Genomic DNA, 25,992 nt, shown 5'->3' with positions numbered 1-25,992 from the left:
AAGATATGTTTCAAATGTTAACTATTTAGATTACCTAAATAGTTAACATTTGAAACATACATACATACATATATATATATATATATATATATATATATATATATATATATATATATATATATATATATATATATATATATATATATATATATATATATATATATATATATATATATATGCAAGAAAGATGCATTTTTCTTCATTTTTCCCATTTGGCCATTTACAAGTTACAAGCCCTATGTTTCTTTCTCCCAAGAACATAGGGGAAAAAATCCGCTCTACAATCAAAGGCGAGGGGGGAGGGGGAAAAGGGACACGTTGGTGGGATTCTCCAAGTTGACCAAAGTCTAAAGGACAAATTTAGTAACCTGCAAAAAAATCCTGTGTGCAAAAAAAACCAAAAACCCTAGAACAATATGGAGATGGGTTCTGGCCAGTTTTATCTCTAATGGACCATGGAGAAATGGGAAGCTTGTGTTGAGAATATGGGCCGGACCTTGCTCAGTCTGTGCGGAAGGAAATACTCAATCTCAGTCTATATATTTGGCAAGGGAAAAAAAGGTTTCCCAACTCTCTTTCTTTTGGGGAAGAATCAAGAATGTCATTCCTGTCCTGTAGGGCTTTGTAGGACATTGATTCCGAGATGCATCACTGGAGGTGAATGCTCCATCACTGGAGGCTTTCGGAAATAGACTAGACAACCATTTGGCCAAGATAGCATCAGGTCTCCTGGCTTCAGCAAAGGACTAGAAGACCTTTGAAGTCTCTTCCAGCCCTATGATTCTATGTCTTGTCCCAGTTCAAGTTGCCTCCTGAAAAAAGCACCTTTGGGACAACCATGACCTGGATGACCGAGAACCTCCATAGACGTTGAGCTATGCGCTTTGGGAATGAACCCCCTTCGAATGGTGAGGGACCATGAACGGATTTCCAGAAAACATTGCAGACTACAGGAACCATGTGAGATTCAGACAACACAGACTCATCCCCAGCCTGCATCTGCCTTCAACGGTGAAGGGACCCAGGGCAGAAAACATCCTGCAGCCAAGATGGCTCCACACCCATTTGCACCACTCGGGGGACCCTGAGGATACAGGTAAATCTCCAGGTGGCCTCAACGACCCTCTAAAAAGAAGGCAAATGACCAGCTGTCTGCAAGGAATAGAAATAGAAACACAAGTAAACCTCCAAGTGGCTTCAATGGCTCTCTAAATGAAGGCAAACGACCAGCGGTCTGCAAGGAGTGTAAATCCTTCCATTTCCCCACCATCCAGTCAGAGCTGAAGAAGCTTCTGGGATGAGAAGCGAAAGGTCTTCCAAGAAAAACAAAAAAGTCCAGTTACCTCCTGAAAAAAGCACCTTTGGGACAACCATGACTTGGATGACCGAGAATCTCCATGAACATCCCAGTTCAAGGAAGTTCAATCAAATCTCCAAACTTTCCCAGTCAGATTGATTCCTCCTTGAATCAGATGTCTCTGAATGGATCCAGAGACTCCGATCGGATGAGGACCGGGCTGAGCCTGAGGGAGGGGTCAAATGTGTCATCAGTCGAGAGTCTCTTGGGTGCCTACAGGAGATTTCCTTGGATGACTTCAAGCAGAGACCAGACAGTCCTTTTTCTGAAACAGTATGGGGTCTCCTGCTTGAGGAGGGGGCTGGACTAGAAGACCTCCAAGGTCCCTTCCAGCTCTACTCTATTCTAACCAAAGAGAGAATCAGCCGAGAGCTAAGGAGAAATTTCCAGACAGAATGGTAGGAGTAGCAAAGACACTTGATGTTCACGCAACCTGGGCTTGATCCCTGTGGTCTGGCATAGGGCCACGGAAAAGGTCCAGTCTCCGCCTTGCAGGAATGCAGCGGGCCAACGCTGGCAGGTGTCCAAGGATGACTCTGCCTTTTTGATTGGCGGAGGGGATGGCTTACCTTGGGTCCCTGGGTCCCTGCTTCACCTGGTGTTCCATCAGGACCTCGAGCACCCTTGGAGAGATGGGGGGGGAAAAGCACACGCAGGTCAGAAATATAAACGCACCCTTTACATGCCGGAAAGGGAAAAAAAAAGAGCTAAGAAGGTCTAAGAAAAGGTACTTCTCTGAGGCTAAAGATCTAATCCAGGTTGTTAATTAGCTACGTTAGTGTATATCTTGGTTTGGCTTGTAGTGCAGTAACTCTTCAATATCAGCCAAAGGAAGATTTTCACCTCTTTCTCCATTTTGAGCAGGTCTAGAATGCTGCCACGTTTTAGACTTATATGGAGCCCACCAGAATCTGAACCCACCTATTTTATATTGACAACCTCTGCTGCTGAATTTGGGGGGGGCATTTCAAAGGCACCTGCAGTCCCCATTTTTCCTTTCTACGTATTCATTTAGTATTCCACTTCTTTCCTACTAACTGAGGGAAGCTGAAGGCTCCCTTCTTATCTGCGTGACAGGAGTCCATCATCCTGGTCAAGAAAGGCTTTGAATCCAGACAAAGTCCAGATGTTTAGCCACGACGCTACCCAAAGGAAAAGATAACGTGGAGATATCACTTCTTATCATTGGAGGAACTTCGGAACTTCTCCCATGGAACGTTGCTGAGACAGGATCTTCTTCTCAGCTGGCTTCGTTCATGGGAGAAGGCATCTCAGCAAGCTTTTAGGACCTGGCTAATTAGATTGGTCAGGAGTGAAGGAGGAAACAGAAACAGGTTTTGTGGACCAGGTTCAAATTTGGTGTCAAATCATGATCCATGATCTGAACATCAATGTTTGATGAGAGAGAGAGAGAGAGGGAGGGAGGGAGGGAGGGAGAGAGGGAGGGAGGGAGAGAGAGAGACGGCAGAGAGGGAGAGAGAGAAAGAGAGAAAGAGAGAGATGGGAGAGACAGAAGGAGAAAGCGAGAGAGAGAGAAAGAGAGAAGGAGGGAAGGAGAAAGAGATGGGAGAGACAGAGGGAGAGAGAGAGAGAGAGAGAGAAAGAGATGGGAGAGACAGAGGGAGAGATAAAGAGAGAGAAGGAGGGAGAGGGAGGGAGAGAGAGAGAGAGAGAGAGAGAGAGAGAGTTTGGTTTAGGATATTGGAGAAGAACACCAGCCTGCTAAAACAAGCCAAACTCCTGCCTCTCATCTCGTCCCTTCCTTTTTTCATTTCCTCCTTGATGTAGATTTCTTCATCTGGTCAAGAGCTCAACGGCAGAAATGTCAAATAAGTAAATTATAAGCCAAGAGATCCCTTAACAAAGGGAAAGGTTGAAGGGACTAGGAGAAGAGATGACCCAGAGCCAGGAGGATGGATGGATGGACGGAGGGCTGTTATTAAAGCAGGGAAGGATCACCATGAGAAGAACAGAAGGACCGAAGGTTGGGGACGGATCATCCTGGGGAAGTTCTATCAGGGAGGTCACTTAAGAGATGGCCCTCATCTGACGGCGTGCGGATGAATCAATCAGGAACCACCCAGAGGAGAAAAGGGACGCCTTGCGGCTGGACAACAACTCTTTCCAGCAGAAACAAGTCACGCCAAACGGTTCCTTCACTACCCCTGTCTTCTCCGCCGTTCCAAACGCACAAAAGTAACAAGCACAGCGTCTCCAGCTTCCACGAGGAGAAGGGTCTTCGGCTTATCTGATTCCTGTCAGCTTTGACAGGTTTGCCTCATCCTGCCAGCAGCAGAGGAACCCAGGTTTCTAGCCAGCTGGGGAAACCCGATCCTGCAAGAACTGGGTGACATTTTCCAAGCACATGGATTTCATCCACGCCGCCGTGTAAGCAAAGACCCACCCCCATGTTGAAGGATGCGCAACATTTCGCATGTGGTGAGGATGAAGGGTTGTGTGGGGGTGGGGGAATTAAAATCATTGCACCCAAAAAAGAAAGAAAGAAAGAAAGAAAGAAAGAAAGAAAGAAAGAAAGAAAGAAAGAAAGAAAGAAAGAAAGAAAGAAAGAAAGAAAGAAAAGGAAAAATCAGGGGCTCCTTACAAACGACAACTTGCAAAGGACCAAACGAACCAACAGCCCTCCCTGGCGCAAACGTTCAAGAAATAGGATGCAGTTCCATCTTTGTTACGGCAGGAAGAATGATTTACAACGTCTGTTTTGAGTTTGGGGTTTGGGTGTTTTCTAACACACACACACACACACACACACACACACACACAACCCCCCAGTAGTTTGACATGGAGTTCTTTTCCATCCCAACACTGTAATTGCTAAATTTGAGACCCTCATAAATCACACTGGGGCTTCTGAATCAGAACCAGGATCTGAGTCATCCCCTTGTGCTCCGAAATAGCACAATGTGAGATCAGTTGTGACAACGGCAGCAGAGAAGGGAAACAGAGAGAGAGAGACAGAGAGACAGAGAGAGAGAGGAGAGACAGAGGAAGAGAGAAAGAGAGAAAGAAAGAGATGGGAGAGACAGAGGGAGAGAGAGATGAGAGAGAGAGAGAGAGAGGGAGAAAGAGAGAGAGAGGGAGAAAGAGAGAGAGAGAGAGACAGGGAGAGACAGAGAGAGACAGAGGAGAGACAGAGGGAGAGAGAAAGAGAGAAAGAAAGAGATGGGAGAGACAGAGGGAGAGAGAGATGAGAGAGAGAGAGAGAGAGAGAGAGAGAGAGAGAGAGAGAGAGAGAGAGAGAGAGAGAGAGAGAGAGAGGAAGAAAGAGAGAGGGAGAAAGAGGGAGGGAGAGACAGACAGGAGGGGGAGAGAAAGAGAGAGGGAGGGAAGGAGAGAAAGAGAAAGAAAGAGATGGGAGAGACAGAGACAGAGAGACAGAGAGAGACACGCAGAGAGAGAGAGAGAGAGAGAGAGAGAGAGGGAGAGAGGGAGAAAGAGAGAGACAGAGAGGAGAGACAGAGGGAGAGAGAAAGAGAGAAAAAGAGAGAGGAAGCGGGAGAGAGGGAGAGAGAGATGAGAGAGAGAGGGAGAAAGAGAGAGGGAGAAAGAGGGAGGGAGAGACAGACAGGAGAGTGAGGGAAAGAGAGGGAGGGAAGGAGAGAAAGAGAAAGAAAGAGATGGAAGAGACAGAGGGAGAGAGAGAGAGAGAGAGAGAGAGAGAGAGAGAGAGAGAAAGCGGGAGAAGGCTTTCCATTCTGCCTTGAATTATGTTTTTGGATGAGAGATCAGACACAGAGAGCAGCTGCGGGATCTAAAATTATAGCGGAGGGGGGGGGCTTCTTTCCTCAGAAACTTAACAAAACCGAAAAAGAGGAGAGGGAGGGGAGAGCAATGTCAACAAAATTAAGGACTTGTTCTCATGAGATAATTACTAAACGATGGGATTAAAAGAGCTGTTTGGGTGTCCATTGGGGAAAAACAAATTGTGTGCAATTCTTTTCCTCGAGTGACAATCAATCAGAATAGAATCAGAATAGAATAGAATAGCAGCTGGAAGGGACCTTGGAGGTCTTCTAGTCCAACCCCCTCCTCAAGTAGGAGACCCTATAGCATTTTGGACAAGTGACCGTCCAGTCTCTTTCTTCTTTAAAACCTCCAGCGATGAAGCACCCACGATTTCTGGAGGCAGGTTGTTCCACTGATTAATTGCTCTAACTGTCAGGAAGTTTCTCCTTAATTCCAGGTTGCTTCTCTCCTTGGTTAGTTTCCATCCATTGTTGAGTGGAATAAGTTGGAATTATCTCAGACTGGAGGGTTCCAGCTTGCCTCCTGCCCTTTTAGTTACCCACAATGCCCTGAAAGACACAGGGACTTGTGGGAAATGTAGAGGGCGACTTCCAAGGAGGAAATCGTTAAAAATTTTCCTTATCATGCCGAGTTCAGGGATGATCTGTAGGGAACTCCATTTCCTGAAAAGGGCAGGGGTTGGTTAAAAAGTCACGGTTGGTCTGTTGTTCCGCCGACATGGAAAGCCATAAATAAATCCTTCGTGGTCTGTGGATAATCCAGCAATTTAAGACACACTCAGGGAGATAATCTCTTCCAATTCTGTCCTTCTATGATTCTGCTCAAGCAGGAGTTGGACTAGAGGACCTCCGAGGTCCCTTCCAACTCTGTGATTCTGTAATTCTGTGTGGGTCTCCTGCTTGAGCAGGGGGTTGGACTAGACGCCCTCATAGGTCCCTTCCAAGTCTGTCTTTCCTATCGAGTTGTTGTTGTTATAAAGCTTTTATTCATAAAACATGAAACTCAGTCAACTGAACACTCAAACTGACTGGCACTAATGGTTGACACGGTTTGCTGCCAGCATCCTAGGTGGTATTATTATTATTATTATTATTATTATTATTATTATTATTATTATTATTATTATTATTATTATTATTATATAAAACCTATTCATAAAACATGAAACTCAGTCAACTGAACACTCAAACTGACTGGCACTAATGGTTGACACGGGTTGCTGCCAGCATCCTAGGTGGTATTATTATTATTATTATTATTATTATTATTATTATTATTATTATTATTATTATTATTATTATTATTATTATTATTATTATTATTATTATATAAAACTTATTCATAAAACATGAACCTCAGTCAACTGAACACTCAAATTGACTGGCATTAATGGTTGACACGGTTTGCTGTCAGCATCCTAGGTATCAACCAGGTACCTCCTTAAAATGTAAGATGTTCCGAGTAGCGCAGGTTTTTTGTAGCATTGCTGGAGTTATTGCAGGAAGCTGCAATTTCTTGATGTATTTTGAATAATAATAATAATAATCAACACCATCATCATCATCATCATCACACAGTCAGCGAGACGTTCAGACTGGATTTGACATTTCTGTCTACCTACCGAGTCCTTACCAAGGACCTGGGATTAGGCAAATGTGGATGTTTGAATTGATGGTATTACAGATCTCGTCGCAGGATGGAAGCAGTTCCCAGTAAGGCCGCCTTTTGCAATTGACTAATGGCGAATTTGTCAATGCCAATGATGGTGTCCAAGTGGTGCTCCAGTTTGTTTTGGGATTGCACCCAAGGCACCTATTACTATTGGTGCCACCTTTGCTTGCCTTTGCCACAGTCGTTCTATTTCTATTTGTAGATCTTTGTATTGTGTTATCTTCTCCCGTTCTTTCTCGCCTATACCGCTGTCTCCAGGCACTGCCACGTCCACTATCCAGACTTTTTTGTCTTTCTTATCGACAATTGTTAAGTCCGGGGTGTTATGCGACAGGTGCTTGTCTGTTTGAATTCTAAAGTCCCAGAGCAATTTAATGTTTTCATTTTCTACGACTTTCTCTATTTTATGGTCCCACCAGTTCTTGCCTGCAGGCAAATGATATTTCTTGCAGATCTTCCAATGCCCCATTGTTGCTACTTTATCATGCCACTGCTTGTAGTCAGTCTGTAGTCGATCTTCTTGCAGCGGCTTACCAGGTGGTCCACTGTTTCTTCAGCTTCCTTGCATAGGTGGCACTTACTCTCTGTTGCTGTCTTCTCCATTTTGACTTGGTATGCATTTGTCCTTAAGGCTTGGTCTTGTGCAGCCAGAATTAGTCCCTCGGTCTCTTTCTTCAACTTTCCTGCTCTTAGCCATTGCCAGGTCTTGTCATTATCTGCTTTCCCAGCTATTTTTTTTAATGTGCTTGCAATATTATTATTATCATCATCGTCATTATCATTATTATTTCCATCACTCGTCTCCAAAAACGGCAGAAAATATCTCAGCGAGACGCAAGGGAGTATTGGGTGATGCTTAAGCGGTCTCCTGCAACTGCTCAGGTGACCCAGGTTCCTAAAATGACACACTCCAATCAAAAATGACACACTCCAACCAGAGCCTTGGTGGAGCAGTGGGCTAATGCCTCCTTAAGTCACACCAGCTGCCTGCAATTAGTGCAGGTTCGAGTCCCACCAGGCTCAAGGTTGACTCAGCCTTCCATCCTTCCCAGGTAGGTAAAATGAGGACCCAGATTGTTGGGGGCAATTAAGCTGACTTTGTAATAATGCCGCTTGGGGTGTGTGTGAAAGCCCTAATAAGCAGGCATATACATAGAATGAAGGCTACTGCTAAGCTTGTAAGCCGCCCTGAGTCTTCGGAGAAGGGCGGGATATAAATGGAATTAAAATAAAAAAATAAAAATAAAAAAATAAAAAATGAACGTGGAATGAAAGCCAAAGGAAGAGCTATCCACAGGCCAGGAAAAACGAGCCGTTCAGAGGCTCTCCGTGTGAAAAATCCCTGGATATTCCAAAAACTAAAAGGAAGACACCCGTTTCTGACGAGGAGTTGGGATGGAGGAAGACTTGCAATTCTTTCCTTCAAAATTATTTTTCCTGTTTTTGCTGTGTTGTTCAGCCACTAAGTCCAGTAGTGGGATTCAGCCCGGTGTGCACCACTTCGGCAGAACCGGTAGCTAATTTTTTGTTGCCCGGGCCCAGAACGGACTTCTGGAAGCGACATCCATGCAGAGAACCGTTTATTCACATACCGTATTTGAATCCCACCACAGACTAAGTCATGTCTGACTCTTCACGAAAGCACGCCAGGCCCTCCTCTCGTCCGCCGTCTCCCGGAGTTTGCTCAACCTCACGTTCATTGCCTCGATCACCCCGTCTAGCCATCTCCTCCTCTGCCGTCCCCTTCTCCTTTTGAATTCCATCTTTCCCAACATTGGAGTCTTTTTCCAAGGAGTCCTTTGTTCTCATTTGGTGGCCAACGCATTTGAGCTTGGCTCTGGTCTTCCAAAGGGCTGTCAGGGTTGGTTACCGTGAGGATCGATCGACTGGACCTCCTTGCAGTCCGAGGCCCTCTTCTTGAGAGTCTTCTCCAACACCACGAGGCAAAAGCATCAATTCTTCGGTGCTCAGCTTTCCTCGTGGCCCAATTCCTTCAAAACAATCAACGTTAATTGAAGCCTCCGTAAAGACTGGGGCACAATGGCGTTTGGCTGTCACTGGACGGTCTGGCCTCCGTTCAGAATTATGAAGGTCTTCCAAAAGTGTTGGGTCTTGCAACCGAGTCGAGGATCCGAGGCACAGGATGGCAGCGCTTGTTTCGAATCCGGCCCCACAGGAGACACACACACACACACCGCTGGGTTTGATTTCCACCTTAGGAAAACCAACTTTCCAAAACGTTTGGGGTGAGGTCAGCTGGGCGCCAAATCTCCTGAAAGGGAAGCCAAGCACGGGAGCTGTATGCAGTAGGGAACGTCTGGCAGAGACGTTGCCGGGGGGGGAAAACCGCAGTTGCAGTGAAGTTGCTGCTGGAAATACAGACTTGGCACTGGGGGAAAAAGAAAAATTATGGAAAAGGAAGGGGAAAGAGAGAGAGCAAACAGGAGCCAAAGAATAGCTTCCTTCTGGCTCCATTACCTCTTTGTGGTGCAAAATACTGGAGATTTAAGCATCACTGACAGAGATTATTTTGGCTCCGAAAGATTTGCAAAATATTTTTTTCCATGAATCCCTTCTGGTGAGAGATCTGGGTTCCTCTGTCAACTCATCCCTCCAAAATAGCTCTTCCTACTACAGGGAGTAGGAGTGGAAAGCCCCCAACTACTCAGTGCTCTGTTAGTAGGAAGAAAAAAAAAACTGGGCGTCTCCCTTTCCTTAAAAAATAATAATAATAACTAAGAAACAAGACAACTGGCTGTGCAGAAGACCCGTCGGTCAATCAATTACAGTACTTGTCCAGCTTCTGATCGGCTACTGCAGAATCCCAGCCAATCAACCTTTTTTTTTTCAACTGGGTGGGCAGAAAGCAAGTTTTGAGCCCAACCAATGGTTATTTCCCTGCTAGTCCTAAAAAATAACCAAGAAATAAGACAGTTGGCTGTGCAAAAGACCCATCCGTCAATCAATTATTTGTCCAGCTTCTCGTTGGCTTACTGCAGAATTCCATCCAATCCATATTTCTTTTTGACTAGCCTGGCCGAAAGCATCTTTTAAGCCCAACCAGTGGGTGTTTAGCCCAACCAACGTTTCTCCTTGAACACCTCTAGACCGGTGTTTAATGGAAGGCGGACTTCCCCACTAGTAGGGTGAGGTTCTAGCAAGTGGATTTCAAGGTCTGGAAGGCCGAAGCGAAACATGAAAATATTTGCACAGCAGCAGTTCCCGCAGCTGGAAAATCATGATTTTTATCCCTTTAATGGATTTCATTGTGGGTTATTTGAAGCTGCAGTTGTCACCACCTACTCAGGCTTGCCAAGGGAAGGAGAGCTAGAAGGAAGAGTTCAGAGCGAAAGGGATGGGTCAAAGACACCGGGCGGTGTCTCTCGATTTCACTGGTGGTTGTTTAATCAATAATCCTAGAAGTTGGTCATGTGGTCCCTTAAGGATGAAGAGGTTCCTAAACTGGTTTTACATCTCTAGTAGAGAAGGCATCAGAAGAGGAGGTTGATGCTTACTATCTGTTTGTAGGGTAGAATGGTTACTTTTCATGCTTGGTGTGTAGGCTAGCCTAAAGGTAAGCAGTTTCAGAACTGAATATTTAAGAGAGTGGCTCTTTTCCTCAGATAGATAGATAGAAGTAGAGGGTGAACAGTTCTGTTTCAAGCCTTAAAGGATTGCTTCTGTTCTAAATTCTGTAGAAAATAAAGTAAATGTTGCACTTACCCGCCGACCTTTTGGTCCTCTTATCCCTGGGGAACCACGAAGTCCTGGGGGGCCCTTGAAAAGGTATGAAACAACATTAGAAGATCACTTGGGATTCACCACCAGGTCTTGTGAGATTCAATTTTTCAGGGGAGGTTCCCATTCAAGAGGGAACCTCTAGTGGGCAAAGTCGAAAGAAAGTAAACAAGCTTTTAGGGAAATATGTTGGGCATTTTCCTTAATCAATTTTTTTTTTAAAAAAAAGAATAGAATAGAATAAGAGAGTTGGAAGGGACCTTGGAGGTCTTCTAGTCCAACCCCCTGCTTAGGCAGGAAACCGTATCCCATTTCAGGCAAATGGCTGTCCAGTCTCTTCTTAAAAACCTCCAGTGTTGGAGCATTCACCACTTCTGGAGGCAAGGAGTTCCACTGGTTAATTGTCCTCACTGTCAGGAAGTTTCTCCTTAGTTCTAGGTTGCTTCTCTCCTTGACTAGTTTCCATCCGTTGCTTCTTGTCCTGCTTTCAGGTGCTTTGGAGAAGAGCTTGACTCCCTCCTCTTTTGGGGCAACCCCTGAGATATTGGAACACTGCTATCCTGTCCCGCCTCGTCCTTCTCTTCATTAAACTAGGTAAAGGTAAAGGTAAAGGTTCCCCCGCACATGCGTGCTAGTCGTTTCCGACTCTAGGGGCCGGTGCTCATCTCCGTTTCAAAGCCGAAGAGCCAGCGCTTGTCCGAGGACGTCTCCGTGGTCATGTGGCCGGCATGACTACACGCCAAAGGCGCACGGAACGCTGTTACCTTCCCACCGGAGTGGTCCCTATTTTTCTACTTGCATTTTTACGTGCTTTCGAACTGCTAGGTTGGCAGAAGCTGGGACGAGTAACAGGCGCTCACTCTGCTACGTGGCACTCGGGATTCGACCCGCCAAACTGCCGACCTTCTGATCTTTGTATGTTTTCGCCTCCAGTCCCCTGATCATCTTTGTTGGTCTTCTCTGCCCTCTTTCTAGAGTCTCAACATCTTTTTTTACATCGTGGTAACCAAAACTAGATGCAGGATTCCAGGTGTGCCTTACGAAGGTGTTACAAAGTAGTATTAATATTTTACCTGATGTGTGGTGTGACTTGCACTATATGATTCCTTGTTGATGGACTACCCCAATTGCTGGGTTTGTGCTGAAGGCTGACTCCGTGAGCAGCGCTGCACCATGTGCCACAGCCAGACCAAGCGGTACTAATAAGGTTTCATGCCAATAATTCCCAAGCCATGTTCTTCAAGAGTTTGCTCCCAAATTATACCGGGCAGAATTTTTTTTCCCCTCATTTGAACAAAATTCTTGAGTATCAAAAACAGAGCGAGAAGAAGACTTTGGGCTGTTGCAAGAGGGGGAGGAAAAATCACTTACTGGTGGTCCCAGGGGGCCAGGTTCTCCAACTTCTCCTGATATTCCAGGATGACCCTGGAACATCAAAGCAAAGTCCATGAGAAGGATCTCGTTTCTGATTGCAAGTTCAACCCAAATAACTTCTTCACCCAGATAAACGAGAAACAGATTACCCGCCCTGCCCCGCACCACGAATTCTGTAGGTGGAAGCACTCGACTCAAGTTTCCAAAGGGTCCCGAGCTTGCAATGGCATAAAACCCGGGGAAATTTAAGGTTCACCTTTCAGCTAAAAAGAACCTTGAAGACTATAAAAGGTCCTAATCTATTGCATGGCTAATTCATCCCAGTCCAGTTTCTCTAGGGGGGGGATGGCAAAGGGGAAGGAGGAATAGCAATCTTTAGGCCTAAATCTGTCTAAAGTGCTAATCTTAGGTAATGGGTGATGTAACCTTCTGAGATGGATTGTGTTTTCTGATTGTGGCCTGGGGTCTTTCCTTGTTTTTCTATGGAGGAGCCCCCACTTTTCTGACCTCCCCCCCCTCACAGAAAGCCAGGTGGTAGGAGGTGGTCCTTTGTGGTTGATGACCTTAAAATGGCCCGTAGAGAAACTTCAAAGGTGGCCTAATCAAAGAGAGCCGACTGTTTTCTCAGGGTTGGGAAGCTGCTGTGACTGGGAAGGCAACCGTTACTGAGTAGGCGCTTAATCCTGCTCGGAGGACATGAGCGTGAAGTTATGGTAATTTGACTTTAGGTCAAGCTCCCTGATTGACCACAAAGAAAAAGGGCAAGGGGGAGGGGGGGGAGGAAGAAGTCATGAAAAAGGAGAAGGAGGAGATAAGGAAAAGGAGGAGGAGAAGGAGTCATGAAAATGAAGCAGGAGGAGGAGGAGGAGGAGGAGGAGGAGGAGGAGGAGGAGGAGGAGGAGGAGGAGGAGGAGAAGAAGAAGAAGAAGACGAAGAAGAAGAAGAAGAAGAAGAAGAAGAAGAAGAAGAAGAAGAAGAAGAAGAAGAAGAAGAAGAAGAAGAAGAAGAAGAAGAAGAAGAAGAAGAATGATGGGGGAGGAGGAGGAGACACTGTGTAGAATATGTAGCTAACACCATCTAAATCGTAGTGAGAACACAGGATGCCAGTTCTCAAGGAAGAGGAGGAGTGAGAGAATGCAGACTTACTCCTTACCATCGACCCCTTGACGCCTATTGGCCCTGGTGATCCAACTGTGCCTCGGTCTCCCTAGGAAGAAGAGAAGCAGAAGTCAACCCTCCCATTCACAAAATACGGCCCACATCCTTGCAGAGAAGTCCACAAGCTTGGGTGACCCGCTGGCCCGCAGCCCTGCTTGCTTGAAGCCAACTTGGCCAATGGCAACTTCTCAAGCTCGCTTATTACGGGGGGGGGGGGCGAAAAGACAAAAAAAAAATGGTGGAGGTCAATCGTGAAACAAGGGCGCAAGTATTAGGGCTGAAATCATGGAGAATCGTTGCTTGAGCCTGCAAGGCCTGGCATCCCCTGGGTAACTCTTAAAGCAATCAGATCTTTTCCCTGAGGATCTCGTGGGGGGGAAGGGGGGGGAAGGCCCGACGCAGCTGCCGCAGAATCCCGGGAAAGATTGCAAGCGTGGGATCTTGAAGTTCTGAAGGAAAACTGCCCATCGAAACGTGCAAGGAATCACTTTGGGACTTTCTGTGGATGGTAGTCCTCCCCCCCACAGAAACAAAAAACCCTTGAGGGCTCTTAGTAGAAGGCCTTCTCAGCTCAATGCTGTTTCTACAAGCATCCCACCATCCTTGGTACCTTCTCCCCAACGCCGCCGGGCTCTCCGATTGGACCGATGAACCCCATCAGACCCTGGGAAGACAGAGAGAAAGGACTGAGATTTATTAAGGCATCGGAGGAAGAGTTTTCCTCGCTGGCTGAATTGGACGCCATCTTCGGCAAACTCTTCCTGCCTCACAGGCTGGGTTTCCCCCCCCCCCGCAACCCCCAGCACAAACAGCAGCTGTTCTCTGTTTCAAAACCAGCCGTGGGGCCTCTGGAGCTCAACGCTTGACAAAGGGCTCCTCCAAGTGCAGGAACAAATTACAGACGGGCACACACACACCCGTGACCGTGAAGGTCAGGGAGAGCGCTAACATTTAGGATTTTCCTCCACCACCCTTTCCTCTTGTGGCCTCCCAACTTGCAAAATGCAGAGGCGGGGGGGGGGGAGAGAGAGGGAGGGAGGGAGGGAGGGAGGGAGGGAGAAAGAGACAAACACACACAACCGGATGAGTTCTGACACACTCTGAGGCAGGAAAAAAAAACGTGTTTGATTTGAGGCCCGTGAAGACCAGAGAGCCTTGTGTGATGATCGGGTCAAGGAGAAGATCCGATGCTGGAGATCCTGCTTCAGTTCAGGTCCCGCCGTTCAGCCCAGCCAGTGCTAAACATCTCAAAAAGTGTTTCGCAGCAGCTTGGAGGCAAAGGAGCAAGGACGCCATACAAGCAGGACTGTGGTAGACGCAAGCCAGGATTTCCAATACCCGCTACTCCCAATTTGTAAGAAGAAAATCTACCTACCTACCTGCCTACCTATCTTTTTATAATCCATCCATCCATTTATCCACCCATATCTATCTGTCTGTCTGTCTGTCTGTCTGTCTGTTTATCTATCTATCTATCTATCTATCTATCTATCTATCTATCTATCTATCATCTATCTATCTATCTATCTATCTATCTATCTATCTATCTATCTATCTATCTATCTATCTATCATCTATCTATCTATCTCTGCCTGCCTGCCTGCCTATCATCTAATATATCTATCACCTAATCTATCTATCCATCATCTATCTATCTATCTATCTATCTATCTATCTATCTATCTATCTATCTATCTATCTATCTATCTACCTATCTATCATCCATTCTGTCTACTTATTCATCTGCCTTCCTACCTAATCATCTACCAAAAAACTCTCACATTTTGGGGTTTGGGGAACCCCATTATGCCCTTCCTTAGAATAGCAGAAAATGGTGATCTTGACTGATGAACCTCTGTAAAATGAATATCTCGCTGACCTCAATGGACCAAGGCCCTCTGATGTTTTAGACCAGGAGTTTGCAAACGTTTCCAGACCGTGGAAACTGGTAGTTTGATAGCCAGGAAATTCTGGAATCCCCGATGTTAGGGGGCAAAGATCTAGTGATAGAAAACCTGCTGCGTTTGAACCCCAACTCTACCAAATTTGCCATTGGAAGCCCATTCGGTTCTCATGGAACGCCTCTGCATGAGAACATGGTCTGAAAGATCCAGAGCTGAAACACCACTTTCCCTAAATATTTCCAAATCTCCAGGATGGCTAAAAGCGAGCCCGCTGCTGCGATGGAGGGAGGAATGGGGCGGAAGAAGTGAAGAAAAAGAGGGAGAATTTTTCCCCCGATGGCTGGCACAGTTTTCTTTCGCTAATGACACAATTGGCAACAAGATGGAAATCTTCCTCCTAGGCAGAGGAAAAAGGAGAGAGCGCGCTTGAGATTCATCTGGACCAGGTCACCGGCAAATGGTGGTGAAAGGATCCATTGTATTTTCTTTCCACCCCGCAGGGACTCATGGTTTCCTGCCCGGAGTATGTCTGGAGTAGCTAAGGGGGGGAAAGAAACAACCCATGACAAACCAGGTCCCTCCGTCAGCTCACGTTCTCAACCTGGATCCAACGGAGTGGAATTTAGCCCCCCCGGCGAATTCAAATAGTGGAATTCATCTAATGAATAAGTGTTAAAGCAAGACAGATTTTCCCGCTTTCTCTGCAGAAACTGGGGGGCTGGGGAAGGGGGGGGGCAAAGCTTCTCAATTTTCCTAAGGAAACGTGTGGGATTTTCCTGATTGTCTCCTTGCCTCTAGGAAAAGGAGGATTTGTGCAGGATTGTCTCCAGATGTTCCCGCGAGACCTGGAGGAAGACCATTTCAAGTTCTTGTGGACCTGGTGGGGAAGGCAAAATGGCAACCAGGACATCGAAAACACTAGGGCTTCTAACCGTCACAGGGGCCCGCATCCAAAAATGAGTTGTTGTTTTTTTTTTAAAAAAAAGAAAAGTTTTAGCCATTTCAAGGCTCTTGACGGGCGCATGCTGCCTCGGGAAATAATCTGGAGAGAAAAAGAATACGTTCTGAAATGTTCCTTCTTGATGCTTCTGCCCACGAGGAGGGGGTTTTGGGGGTCCCCGTGCAGGCCTGGTTCTAGATTAGACCATCCTCATAAAAAAAAGAGAGAGCAGTTGCGTAAAAGAGTTAACGATTGCCAAGGAGAGAGGTTTTCAGGAAAGATTGTGGGTCTCTTAGCCAGCAATTGAGGAGACCGAGTTTGGTCTAGCCAATTCACCATCGCTGCCCCATGTGGTCACTCAGGAATGAGGTAAACATATGGAAGCTTTGAGGTTCCACCACATGAGCTCCTTTGAAGGTTGGAGACATATTTCAAGGGAGGTGAGTGAGCTGATTCTTCCTTACTCCCAAATCTTCCCGTGTTCTTCCTGTCCAATCTCATTCGGGCATGGCACGGCACAGAAGTTGCCCAAACTACGTCGGAATAGTGACCAACATGGAATCATTGAGCCCCACCTGGTATCATTCAGGCACGCTGGCATTTCCTTCAGTTCCAGGACTAGAGAAATAATCCTAATGCTTTTCCAACGTGGGAGGCAGTCCTCCCATCTCTGCTTCGAGGTAGCTTAAACCAGGGCTTTTCAAACGTGGCCCTTTGAATGACTGGTGGACTTCAACTCCCAGAATTCCTCAGCCAGCGTGGGGAAACTATGCCTCCTTCATGACTGGTGGACTTCAACTCCCAGAATTCCTCAGCCAGCGTGGGGGAACTATGGCTCCTTCATGACTGGTGGACTTCAACTCACAGAATTCCTCAGCCAGCGTGGGGGAACTATGGCTCCTTCATGACTGGTGGACTTCAACTCCCAGAATTCCTCAGCCAGCGTGGGGAAACTATGCCTCCTTCATGACTGGTGGACTTCAACTCACAGAATTCCTCAGCCAGCGTGGGGGAACTATGGCTCCTTCATGACTGGTGGACTTCAACTCCCAGAATTCCTCAGCCAGCGTGGGGGAACTATGGCTCCTTCATGACTGGTGGACTTCAACTCCCAGAATTCCTCAGCCAGCGTGGGGGAACTATGCCTCCTTCATGACTGGTGGACTTCAACTCCCAGAATTCCTCAGCCAGCGTGGGGGAACTATGCCTCCTTCATGACTGGTGGACTTCAACTCCCAGAATTCCTCAGCCAGCATGCCTGGCTGAGGAATTCTGGGAGTTGAAGTCCACAAGTCATTGAAGGACCACGTTTGAAGACCCCTGGCTTAAACATTGGTCAGTTCAGGCCTACAAACACCCGTCAGCCTGGCCATCCTCGCTTTCCTTCAAGCTTCTTCCAGCTGCCAAGGAAACGGGGGGGAGGGAGAAATAGGTATTTGGGAGGGGAAGCGTGCAGGTGAGACTGGAATGGCTGAGAAGTGGTGGGGAGGGTTAGGTACAAAGAGGACAGCTTGGGTTGTTCAACATCTTCAAGGCCAACCGTCCTGGGAATGGCGGTGTGGAGCCCCTGGAATTTGTCATTCCAGGCGTGTTTGCTTCCAACCTCGCCTGGCTATTGCCGCGTTGAGTTCTTTCTTAGTAAAAATACCTTTTTCTCTGAATCTACCGAGTCGAGGGTTTTTTTTCCCTAGGGATTGATCAGAGGCAGCCCTGACAACGTCTCCGAAGTAGGATTTCTCCATCTTTTGGAGAAGAGTTTTTCTCACCAAGGTTGGACATCAAATCCAGAAAGAGAGCTGCCGGCAGTGGTCAAAGTTATCTCAGACAAAGGAAGTCCGAGACCCTGGCAGGTGTCCCGAGGGTCAAAGGTCACCGTGCAAAAAGGAGGAGAGAAGTGTTGGGGGGATATTTTTTTTTTTTACCTCGTCACCAATTTTTCCAGGTCGTCCTCGGTTTCCTGGTTCACCCTGCAAGAAAGCAGAGAAGAGTCCTCATTTGCCGGGCACGCAATCTTTGCGGTTTTGCAAGGTGCATCTCAACTCCTTAATTTGCCCTCAAACACCGCCCCCACCCCCTCAAAAAAACACACCCCACAACCTATTCTACAGGTAGCAAAACTTTGAGACTGTGAAACCTGTCCAATCTTCTAACTGGTCCCGCTTCGTTTCAAATCCCCAAGAGTTTCCCCAAGATTTCTCGCAACCCAGTAAAAGCGGACAGCCAAGAGACTCTTGATATTTTGAATACAAAGCCCATCAGGAGAACGTTCCCTGGAATTTATGGGAACTGTGGTTCAACACCTCCTCTGGGGAACCGATGTCATTAATCCCCCTCCTTCCTTTCTCTTCCTTTTTCTTTCTTGCTTTCACCGATACGGTCTTCTTCAAACGTTGGGTCTGCACCTCCCAGCAGCACCAGTGAAGGGCGGCCATTATAGGGATGATGGGAGATGTAGTACGAGACATCTGGAGAAGACCGGGTTGAGGAAAAGCTCTAAGTTTTGCAAAGAAGTAGGACAGAGAGCAAACCATACACAAATGATTTTGGCTCGTTTCAAGCTTGTTAATTAAGGGATTAACCTCAGATCACGTCCTAACAGCCTGTGGGTAGCAGAACAAATAGGAATTGGAGCAATTTGGTTATCTTCAGCTGCGGAAAAAACATCTTCCCACGATAGCGGGTGTTGTTGTTTTTTTTTTCCTTCTCAAAATCACATCGCCTCCATCTTCCGCTGAAAAATTGCCAAATTGTTCCACCGCTGTTGAATTTTTTTTTTTTAAAAAAATAATAATTGCTGAATCGCTCCTCAACCGCTAGGCTGAAAAATTGCTGAATCGTTCCACCGTTGCTGAACTGAACAAACGGTTGGAGTGTTCCAAGATATTGGAACAGTGAAGATCAGATAACCTTTATTGATAAGATAACCTAATGAAGGGCTAGGGGTGATATTTTATTATTTTGAGGGGCTGCTTCAAAGAACTGCTGCTGCTGCTGCTGCTTCAAGGCACCTGAAGGCAGGACAAGAAGCAACGGATGGAAACCAATCAAGGAGAGAAGCAACCTGGAACTCAGGGGAAACTTCCTGACAGGGAGGACAATTAACCAGTGGAACGGCTTGCCACCAGAAGTTGTGGGTTGCTCCAACACTGGAGGTTTTTAAGAAGAGACTGGACAGCCACTTGACTGGGATGGTATAGGGTTTCCTGCCTGAGCAGGGGGTTGGACTAGAAGACCTCCAAGGTCCCTTCCAACTCTTGTTATTCTGTTAATTCAAAACCTCTAGCATTCTGCAGCCTTTTTTCCGATCTGGGATTAGGACGGATTGCAGCAGATCCCGAAAGTAACGTTGAAAAATGGAGAAAGGTTTTCAGGAGGAAAACCTACAAGAGAAGAGAGAGCTTTTTGCAGACAATATTTTGGCAAGGGAGTATTTTGGGGGTGGCGGCGGGGGTTTGATGAAAAAAGTCTTGGTCTGGAGCAGCTGCCTCCTCTCTCAGATGCTGCATTACAAAACGAACTCCTTTGCTCCGTCAACAGTTGCGATATCTCAGCCTCAAAAGCGCATTAAAAAGAAATTAAAGGGCTTTTGAAAGAATGGCCAGCTGGAGGGAAAGTGGAAAAAAAACCCTATTCGGTTTGACCATACTGCAAAAGCCCATTAGGCCAAAAAAAAAAAAAAAAGGAACAGGGAGAGAATTAAAAGAGGCAATTTCAGATCAAATTCGCAAAAAAAAAGGGCTCCGCTAAAATGTTTTTTTTTTAAAGAGGCGGAAGGTGGGGAGGGCTTAAGCCGTTTTTTAGCAGCTTTTTCAATTGCATAATGTTTTTTTTCTTTTCTCTCTCTCTCTCTCTCTCCCCCCCCCCCGCTCCCTCAAGAAAGGCTGTCCTCCATCGCACAATTAACCAATTTTCGAAAGAAAAGAGCAAGCAAGGGGGGGGGGGAAAGTAGCTAATCATAAAAATTCGCTGTGGTTTGCAAAAATATGCGCAGGGTTCTTGCTGTCCCAGAAACCACGGTGAGTCGGAATTTCCAGAGCAAAACAAGAAAAAAAAGAAAGAAAGAAAGAAAGAAAGAAAGAAAGAAAGAAAGAAAGAAAGAAAGAAAGAAAGAAAGAAAGAAAGAAAGAAAGAGAGAAGGGAGGTGGAAGGAGAGAGAGAGAAGGAAAGAAAAAGCAAGGGAAGGAAGGAAGGAAGGAAGGAAGGAAGGAAGGAAGGAAGGAAGGGAGGGAGGGAGGGAGGAAGGGAGAAGGGAAGAAAGAAAGAAAGAAAGAAGGGAAGAAAGAAAGAAAGAAAGAAAGAAAGAAAGAAAGAAAGAAAGAAAGAAAGAAAGAAAGAAAGAAAGAAAGAAAGAAAGAAAAAGAGAGAAGGGAAGTGGAAGGAGAGAGAGAGAAGGGAAGAAAAAGCAATGGAAGGAAGGAAGGAAGGAAGGAAGGGAGGGAGGAAGGGAGGGAGGGAGAAGGGAAGAGAAAGAAAGAAAGAAAGAAAGAAAGAAAGAAAGAAAGAAAGAAAGAAAGAAAGAAAGAAAGAAAGAGAGAAGGGAGGTGGAAGGAGAGAAAGAGAAGGGAAGAAAAAGCAAGGGAAGGAAAGAAGGAAGGAAGGAAGGAAGGAAGGAAGGGAGGGAGGGAGAAGGGAAGAAAGAGAAAGAAAGAAAGAAAGAAAGAAAGAAAGAAAGAAAGAAAGAAAGAAAGAAAGAAAGAAAGAAAGAAAGAAAGAAAGAAAGAAAAGAGTTTTCAAGAAAGGGAGTGCAAAGACCGGCAGGGGTGAAATGCAACATTTCAGACTGACAGCTTGGGAAACCCCAAAAAAGTGGAAGGGTTTGTTTGTTTGTTTTGCCATAGATTTAAAAACTCTACGGTTGATGTCCTCCTTACCTTTAAACCGTCCGGGCCCGGTTTGCCGGGAAACCCCTTCTGCCCAGGGGGACCCTAAGAGGAGACAAAATGCAGGTGATGTCAGGCTCAGCTTGAGGGAGGGAGCTTGAGAGGGGGCGGCGAGGGGAGAACTGACAAAAAGTCAAGATGGCGAGCAATGGGGGCCAGTAATGGGCAGCCCTCCCCTCTAGAAGCACCCACCTGTGTTCCCCCCTCTTACCTCTTCCCCTGGGGGGCCATAGGGACCCGGTGGTCCTTCATCGCCCTGGAAGGAAGGAAGGAAGGAAGGAAGGAAGGAAGGAAGGAAGGAAGGAAGGAAGGAAGGAAGGAAGGAAGGAAGGAAGATGAGGCAGAGAAGGAGAGAAGGGAGGAAAGATGGGAGGCAGGAAGGAAAAAAGAGAAAGGAAGAAGGAAAGAAGGAGGAAGGGAGGGATGAAGGAAGAAAGGAAGGAAGGAAGAGAAAGGAAGGAAGGAAGGAAAGAAGGAAGGAAGATGACGGAGAGAAGGAGAGAAGGAAGGAAGGAAGGAAAAGAGAGAAAGGAAGGAAGAAGGAAGGAAGGAAGGAAGGAGAGAAAGAAAGGAAGAAGGAAGGAAAAAAGAGAAAGGAAGGAAGGAAGGAAAGAAAGAAGATGAGGGAGAGAAGGAGAGAAGGAAGGAAGGATGGGAGGAAGGAAGGAAAGAAGAGAAAGGAAGAAGGAAAGAAGGAAATGAGAGGAAGGAAGGAAGGAAGGAAGGAAGGAAGGAAGGAAGGAAGGAAGAAAGAAAGAAAGAAAGAAAGAAAGAAAGAAAGAAAGAAAGAAAGAAAGAAAGAAAGAACATTTAATACAAAGATCCTGCTCAGTCAGGAGAAAGCCACCAGCCCCAGCCCCAAGACAGTCTAATCCATTCATAGACAAGTTGAGTCCAGCAACCTTTTTTGAGAAATCAATCTCTGAAAACCTGCAATATTTTTTTTCCAAAAAACCAAGAAAGAAAAAGAAAAACGGAGGGACGTCAGTCTTCGGTCGTGGAGAGAGAAAGCAGCATCTCACCTCTTGACCGGGCATTCCTCTGGGACCAGGCAAACCCCTCGCGCCAGGCTTTCCCTGCAAGGTGGGGCAGAAGGCGAGAAAAGATTTAGCCAGAGCGAGAAGCAGACAGACCCCGGTGGGCCTACGAAACACGGAGCAAAAGCACATCGCCCGCATGCGCTGCTACGGGACGGCGTCCAATGTCAATTGCTGTCGCCAAAAGGAGAGGGAGGGGGGAGAACAACAACCCACCCCCCACCCCCAAAAAAAAGAAACAGAGAAAGAAACTCCCATTCTTGGCGCCGTCATGATCCAAATGAAATTTGAAAGCCGGCATTCGGGACAGACCGATCTACGGAGATCTCCGGGGTTCTTCTCTGTCCCTCCCCTTGCTCTTCCCTTTACCTCTTTCCTTTTGCAACTGCCAACCCAACCCCAAAAGCCATTCCTTTGCAGCACCCCTCACCTTAATACCTTCGGGGCCGTTTTCTCCTGGGGGGCCGATGCTTCCCGGGAAGCCCTGGAGAACATCAAATGGAGAGGACAATAAGCCACAATAAGCAGGAGTCCGGTGCCAGCTCTTTGGAGGGAGAGAGAGAAGGTGGCCTGCAATGGGATTTTTTTTTGGGGGGGGGGGGAGGAAGAGGAGGAGGAAGGGCACCAAACGTCTCAGATTGGATGGTTACCTTATTTTGGCCAAAAGGACTAGGATTTAATTAGCACCACATTCAACTCTCAGGCCAAATGAGCAGGCTCCTGACAAAAGGCATAACCTGTTTCCAAGATCTTGCTTAAGCAGATTTAAAATTGCTGATTCAGGTATCAAAGGGTGAATGTGGATGTGGAGAGTTGATAAGATGGGATGGCATGGCGTAGAGTAGAGTAGAGTAGAGTAGAGTAGAGTAGAGTAGAGTAGAGTAGAGTAGAGTAGAGAACAGAATAGAACAAAACAGAATAAGGAATGGAATGGAATGGAATGGAATGGAATGGAATGGAATGGAATAGAATAGAATAGAATAGAATAGAATAGAATAGAATAGAATAGAATAGAATAGAATAGAATAGAATAGAATAGAATAGAATAGAATAGAATAGAATAGAATAGAATAGAATAGAATTAAAGAAAATAATTGATGAATAGAATAGAATAGAATAGAATAGAGTAGAGTAGAGTAGAGTAGAGTAGAGTAGAGTAGAGTATAGAACAGAATAGAACAAAACAGGATAAGGAATGGAATGGAATGGAATGGAATGGAATGGAATAGAGTAGAGTAGAGTAGAGTAGAGTAGAGTAGAGTAGAGTAGAGTAGAGTAGAGTAGAGTAGAGTAGAGTAGAGTAGAGTAGAACAGAATAGAATAGAATAACAGAGCTGGAAGGGACCTTACAGGTCATTTAGTCCAACCCCCACCCAAGCAGGGGACCCTACACCATTTCTGACAGATGGCAGTCCAGTCTCTTCTTGAATACAAGAAGAGTCTCATCTTTCACTGCACTCTAGCAATGGGGGAAATGACCAGCCTGGGACATTCAGAGCTACGGGGGGGGGGGGGGAAAGAGCTGGCAAAAGTCTATCTTCTGTCTCAGGAGCTGTCCAGTCCTGGGTTAATCCAATGGCGTAGAAAACACGCTGTGGTCTCCTCTGTTTCTTTTTGTTACTCCCGGCAGATAAGATCTTTTCAGATTCAAGTGGATCATAGCCTGGCTAGGTTACGTGAAGAAGACCTCGCCCTTTGGAGGAGTCCATAATGCTGGGGAAGGCATTATAGACCCTTTCTCTATAAGGAGAGAAGGAGGAAAGGGAAGAAGAGGGAAGGGAAGAGGACAAGCCAAGGCAAGTGTCTATGTAGAACACCCTTCGAATGGTGAGGGATTACGAACGGATCCCCAGGAAACGTGGCAGACTACGGGAACCGTTTGCGCTTCAGTTTGCGATGCAGACAACCCAGAACTCATCTCCAACAAGGAAGGGACCCAGGGCAGAAAACATCCTGCAGCCAAGAAGGCCTCACACCCATTTGCACCGCTCAGGTGACCCCGAGGACACAGATAAACCTCCAAGTGGCCTCAACGACCCTCTAAAAAAAGGCAAATGACCAGCTGTCTGCAAGGAGTATAAATCCTCCCATTTCCCCACCGTCCAATCAGACCTGAAGAAGCTTCTGGCATGAGAAGCGAAAGGTCTTCCAAGGAAAAACAAGGAAGTCCAGTTGCCTCCTGAAAAAAAGCACTTTGGGAGACCCAAAAGTAATGTTGATGGAGTCCATTATTTTTGCACTGTCGGAAGATCTCAAGGACCACGTTGGGGGCAGATCGTCCCGGAGAAGCAGAAGCAGAGATCTGGAAAAGCAGAGTTGGAACTTTGCATGGTGCTGACCTTCTACGTGGGTTTCACTGTGATGTGAACTGGTGGGGACGGGGGTCTAAAGGGAGAAAGCTGGAAAAGATGACTGCAGGAACACGGAAGTGTTGCGGATTACAATGTGTCTCGGCCCTCCATCCAAGGTTTGTGCGTGGGGTCAGCAAACGTTGCGTTGTCTCCCAGAAGCGTGGTTCTCCATGAATTTCTGAGCAGGCCCCTTCAACTGCCTTTTTTTCCCCCAGGGATATAAATCAGGACTCAGGAAGCCTGACAGAAGAGAGAAGCAAGCTTGGCATGGATGAAGGGAAAGGTGACGACATGCTGCTTAGCAGACCACATGACGTTGGACGCCTACCCTTTTTTTTTTTCCGCCCACAGTCCATTCAGCTCAAGAAACAAAGGAAGACACAGTCCAGTCCAAAGAGGGAGGACTAAATGAAGGCAATCCAACCAAGAGCTCTTCCAGGTCTTGGTGAAAGACCAGAAATCTCATGGAGGAGATGAGTGAAGAAGAACAAAGGGGGTGATCTTCGGCCATCTTCCAACTAGAACGGATCTCTCTTTAGGAACTGGAGAGGCTGGGCTGAGCTGGACCACTTGCCTCCTCCTAAAGCTCCCAGCAGACACCCAACTCTTATCCCAAGTCTTTGCTCTCCTCGAACCAAGTTCCGCTGAACCTCAGATTCCATCAGAAGCTGACGGATCGTGACCAAGTTTGCTCCGGCATAGCTAATTTTCTATCACTTGAGCTTTCCTTCTTGACCGGGGACTCCAGCAATTATTCTTTTTTTTTAACTGACAGTTTCCATGGCTTGAAAAAATTTGAAGTCCCCTTGAACTATGTTCTCAACCAGTTGACCAATCAACGCAAGGCTCCATAATTTAGAAAGCTGTCTGGGCCTAGGTTGGGAGTTCCTCATATTAAGTCATGCAGTGGGAAACTTGCTTCAGACCGTTGGTCAAGCTCCAGGTTTCCGGAGTTTTTATAGCCATCTCCAGTGGCCACCTTCAGATGCCCCGAGGCTATAATCCCTAGCATTTACAGCCCATAATTGATGAAGGATGTCATCAAATCATCGTCAATTCTCAGCAACCGTATAGATAAATTTATTCCATGACAATCTGTCGCTAACCTGGTCTTCCATGGCTGACAAAAACCATTTGTTGTTGTTAGCTGCGAAGTCGTGTCTGACCCATCACGACCCTATGGACAACGTTCCTCCAGGCCTTCCTGTCCTCCACCATCTTCTGGAGTCCATTTAAGCTCACGCCTTCCCAGCATGAGGCTCTTCTCCAGTGAGTCCTTCCTTCTCATTAGGTGGCCAAAGTATTTGAGTTTTAGCTTCAGGATCTGGCCTTCGAAAGAGCAGTCAGGGTGGATCTCCTCTAGGACTGACCGGTTTGATCGCCTTGCAGTCCAAGGGACTCGCAGGAGTCTTCTCCAGCACCATAGCTCAAAGGCCTCAATTCATTTGAAGAACAGCAAAATCTCCACTACGGATCTATTTGTAATTACAACTCAAAAGCAACCGACAGCTCTTTAAACCAGATGCAGGCAAACGTTGCAGCAAACGTCCTCTTTTTTTTGTGACCCGGTGAATAAAAACGTTGTCCTTATATAGTTAAATACTAATCACGGGGCTTCTTCCCTCTCGCTTAACCTCTGTCGCTCTCTGGCCAACAAAAGAGAAAACTCCCAGGTTCCTTCAATGCTCCACAGAGAAACAAAGAAACAAATTGGTTCTTTTTCTCAGAAAAAAAGAGGATTCTTTTTTTTTTAAAAAAAAAAAAGCGAAAACCAGCTTTCGATTTAACTTCATCCCGATCTTTCGCAAGCTGATAAG

The 25,992-nt window shown here is 46.4% G+C and overlaps 1 protein-coding gene across 1 annotated transcript in view; it reads right to left on the bottom strand.

Moving 5' to 3' along the window:
- The window catches only part of COL27A1 (collagen type XXVII alpha 1 chain), a 145,135-nt gene that overhangs the window by 48,892 nt on the left and 70,251 nt on the right, over positions 1 to 25,992 (bottom strand). Inside the window, exons 15-25 of the mRNA XM_081339484.1 lie at positions 24,018 to 24,209; positions 22,255 to 22,308; positions 21,810 to 21,863; positions 20,999 to 21,043; positions 20,779 to 20,832; positions 17,830 to 17,874; positions 13,674 to 13,727; positions 13,059 to 13,112; positions 11,903 to 11,956; positions 10,517 to 10,570; positions 1,927 to 1,980 (exon numbers count right to left, since the gene is read on the bottom strand). Coding sequence (XP_081195610.1) covers positions 1,927 to 1,980; positions 10,517 to 10,570; positions 11,903 to 11,956; positions 13,059 to 13,112; positions 13,674 to 13,727; positions 17,830 to 17,874; positions 20,779 to 20,832; positions 20,999 to 21,043; positions 21,810 to 21,863; positions 22,255 to 22,308; positions 24,018 to 24,209 — 714 coding nt within the window. The remainder of the gene's footprint in view (positions 1 to 1,926; positions 1,981 to 10,516; positions 10,571 to 11,902; positions 11,957 to 13,058; positions 13,113 to 13,673; positions 13,728 to 17,829; positions 17,875 to 20,778; positions 20,833 to 20,998; positions 21,044 to 21,809; positions 21,864 to 22,254; positions 22,309 to 24,017; positions 24,210 to 25,992) is intronic.

The sequence above is a fragment of the Vipera berus genome, assembly GCF_964194415.1.
Source record: "Vipera berus genome assembly, chromosome: 15".
NCBI classification, from domain to species: domain Eukaryota; kingdom Metazoa; phylum Chordata; class Lepidosauria; order Squamata; family Viperidae; genus Vipera; species Vipera berus.
The sequence above is the reverse complement of the archived record's forward strand: the minus strand, read 5'-3'. Positions and strand labels throughout refer to the sequence as shown.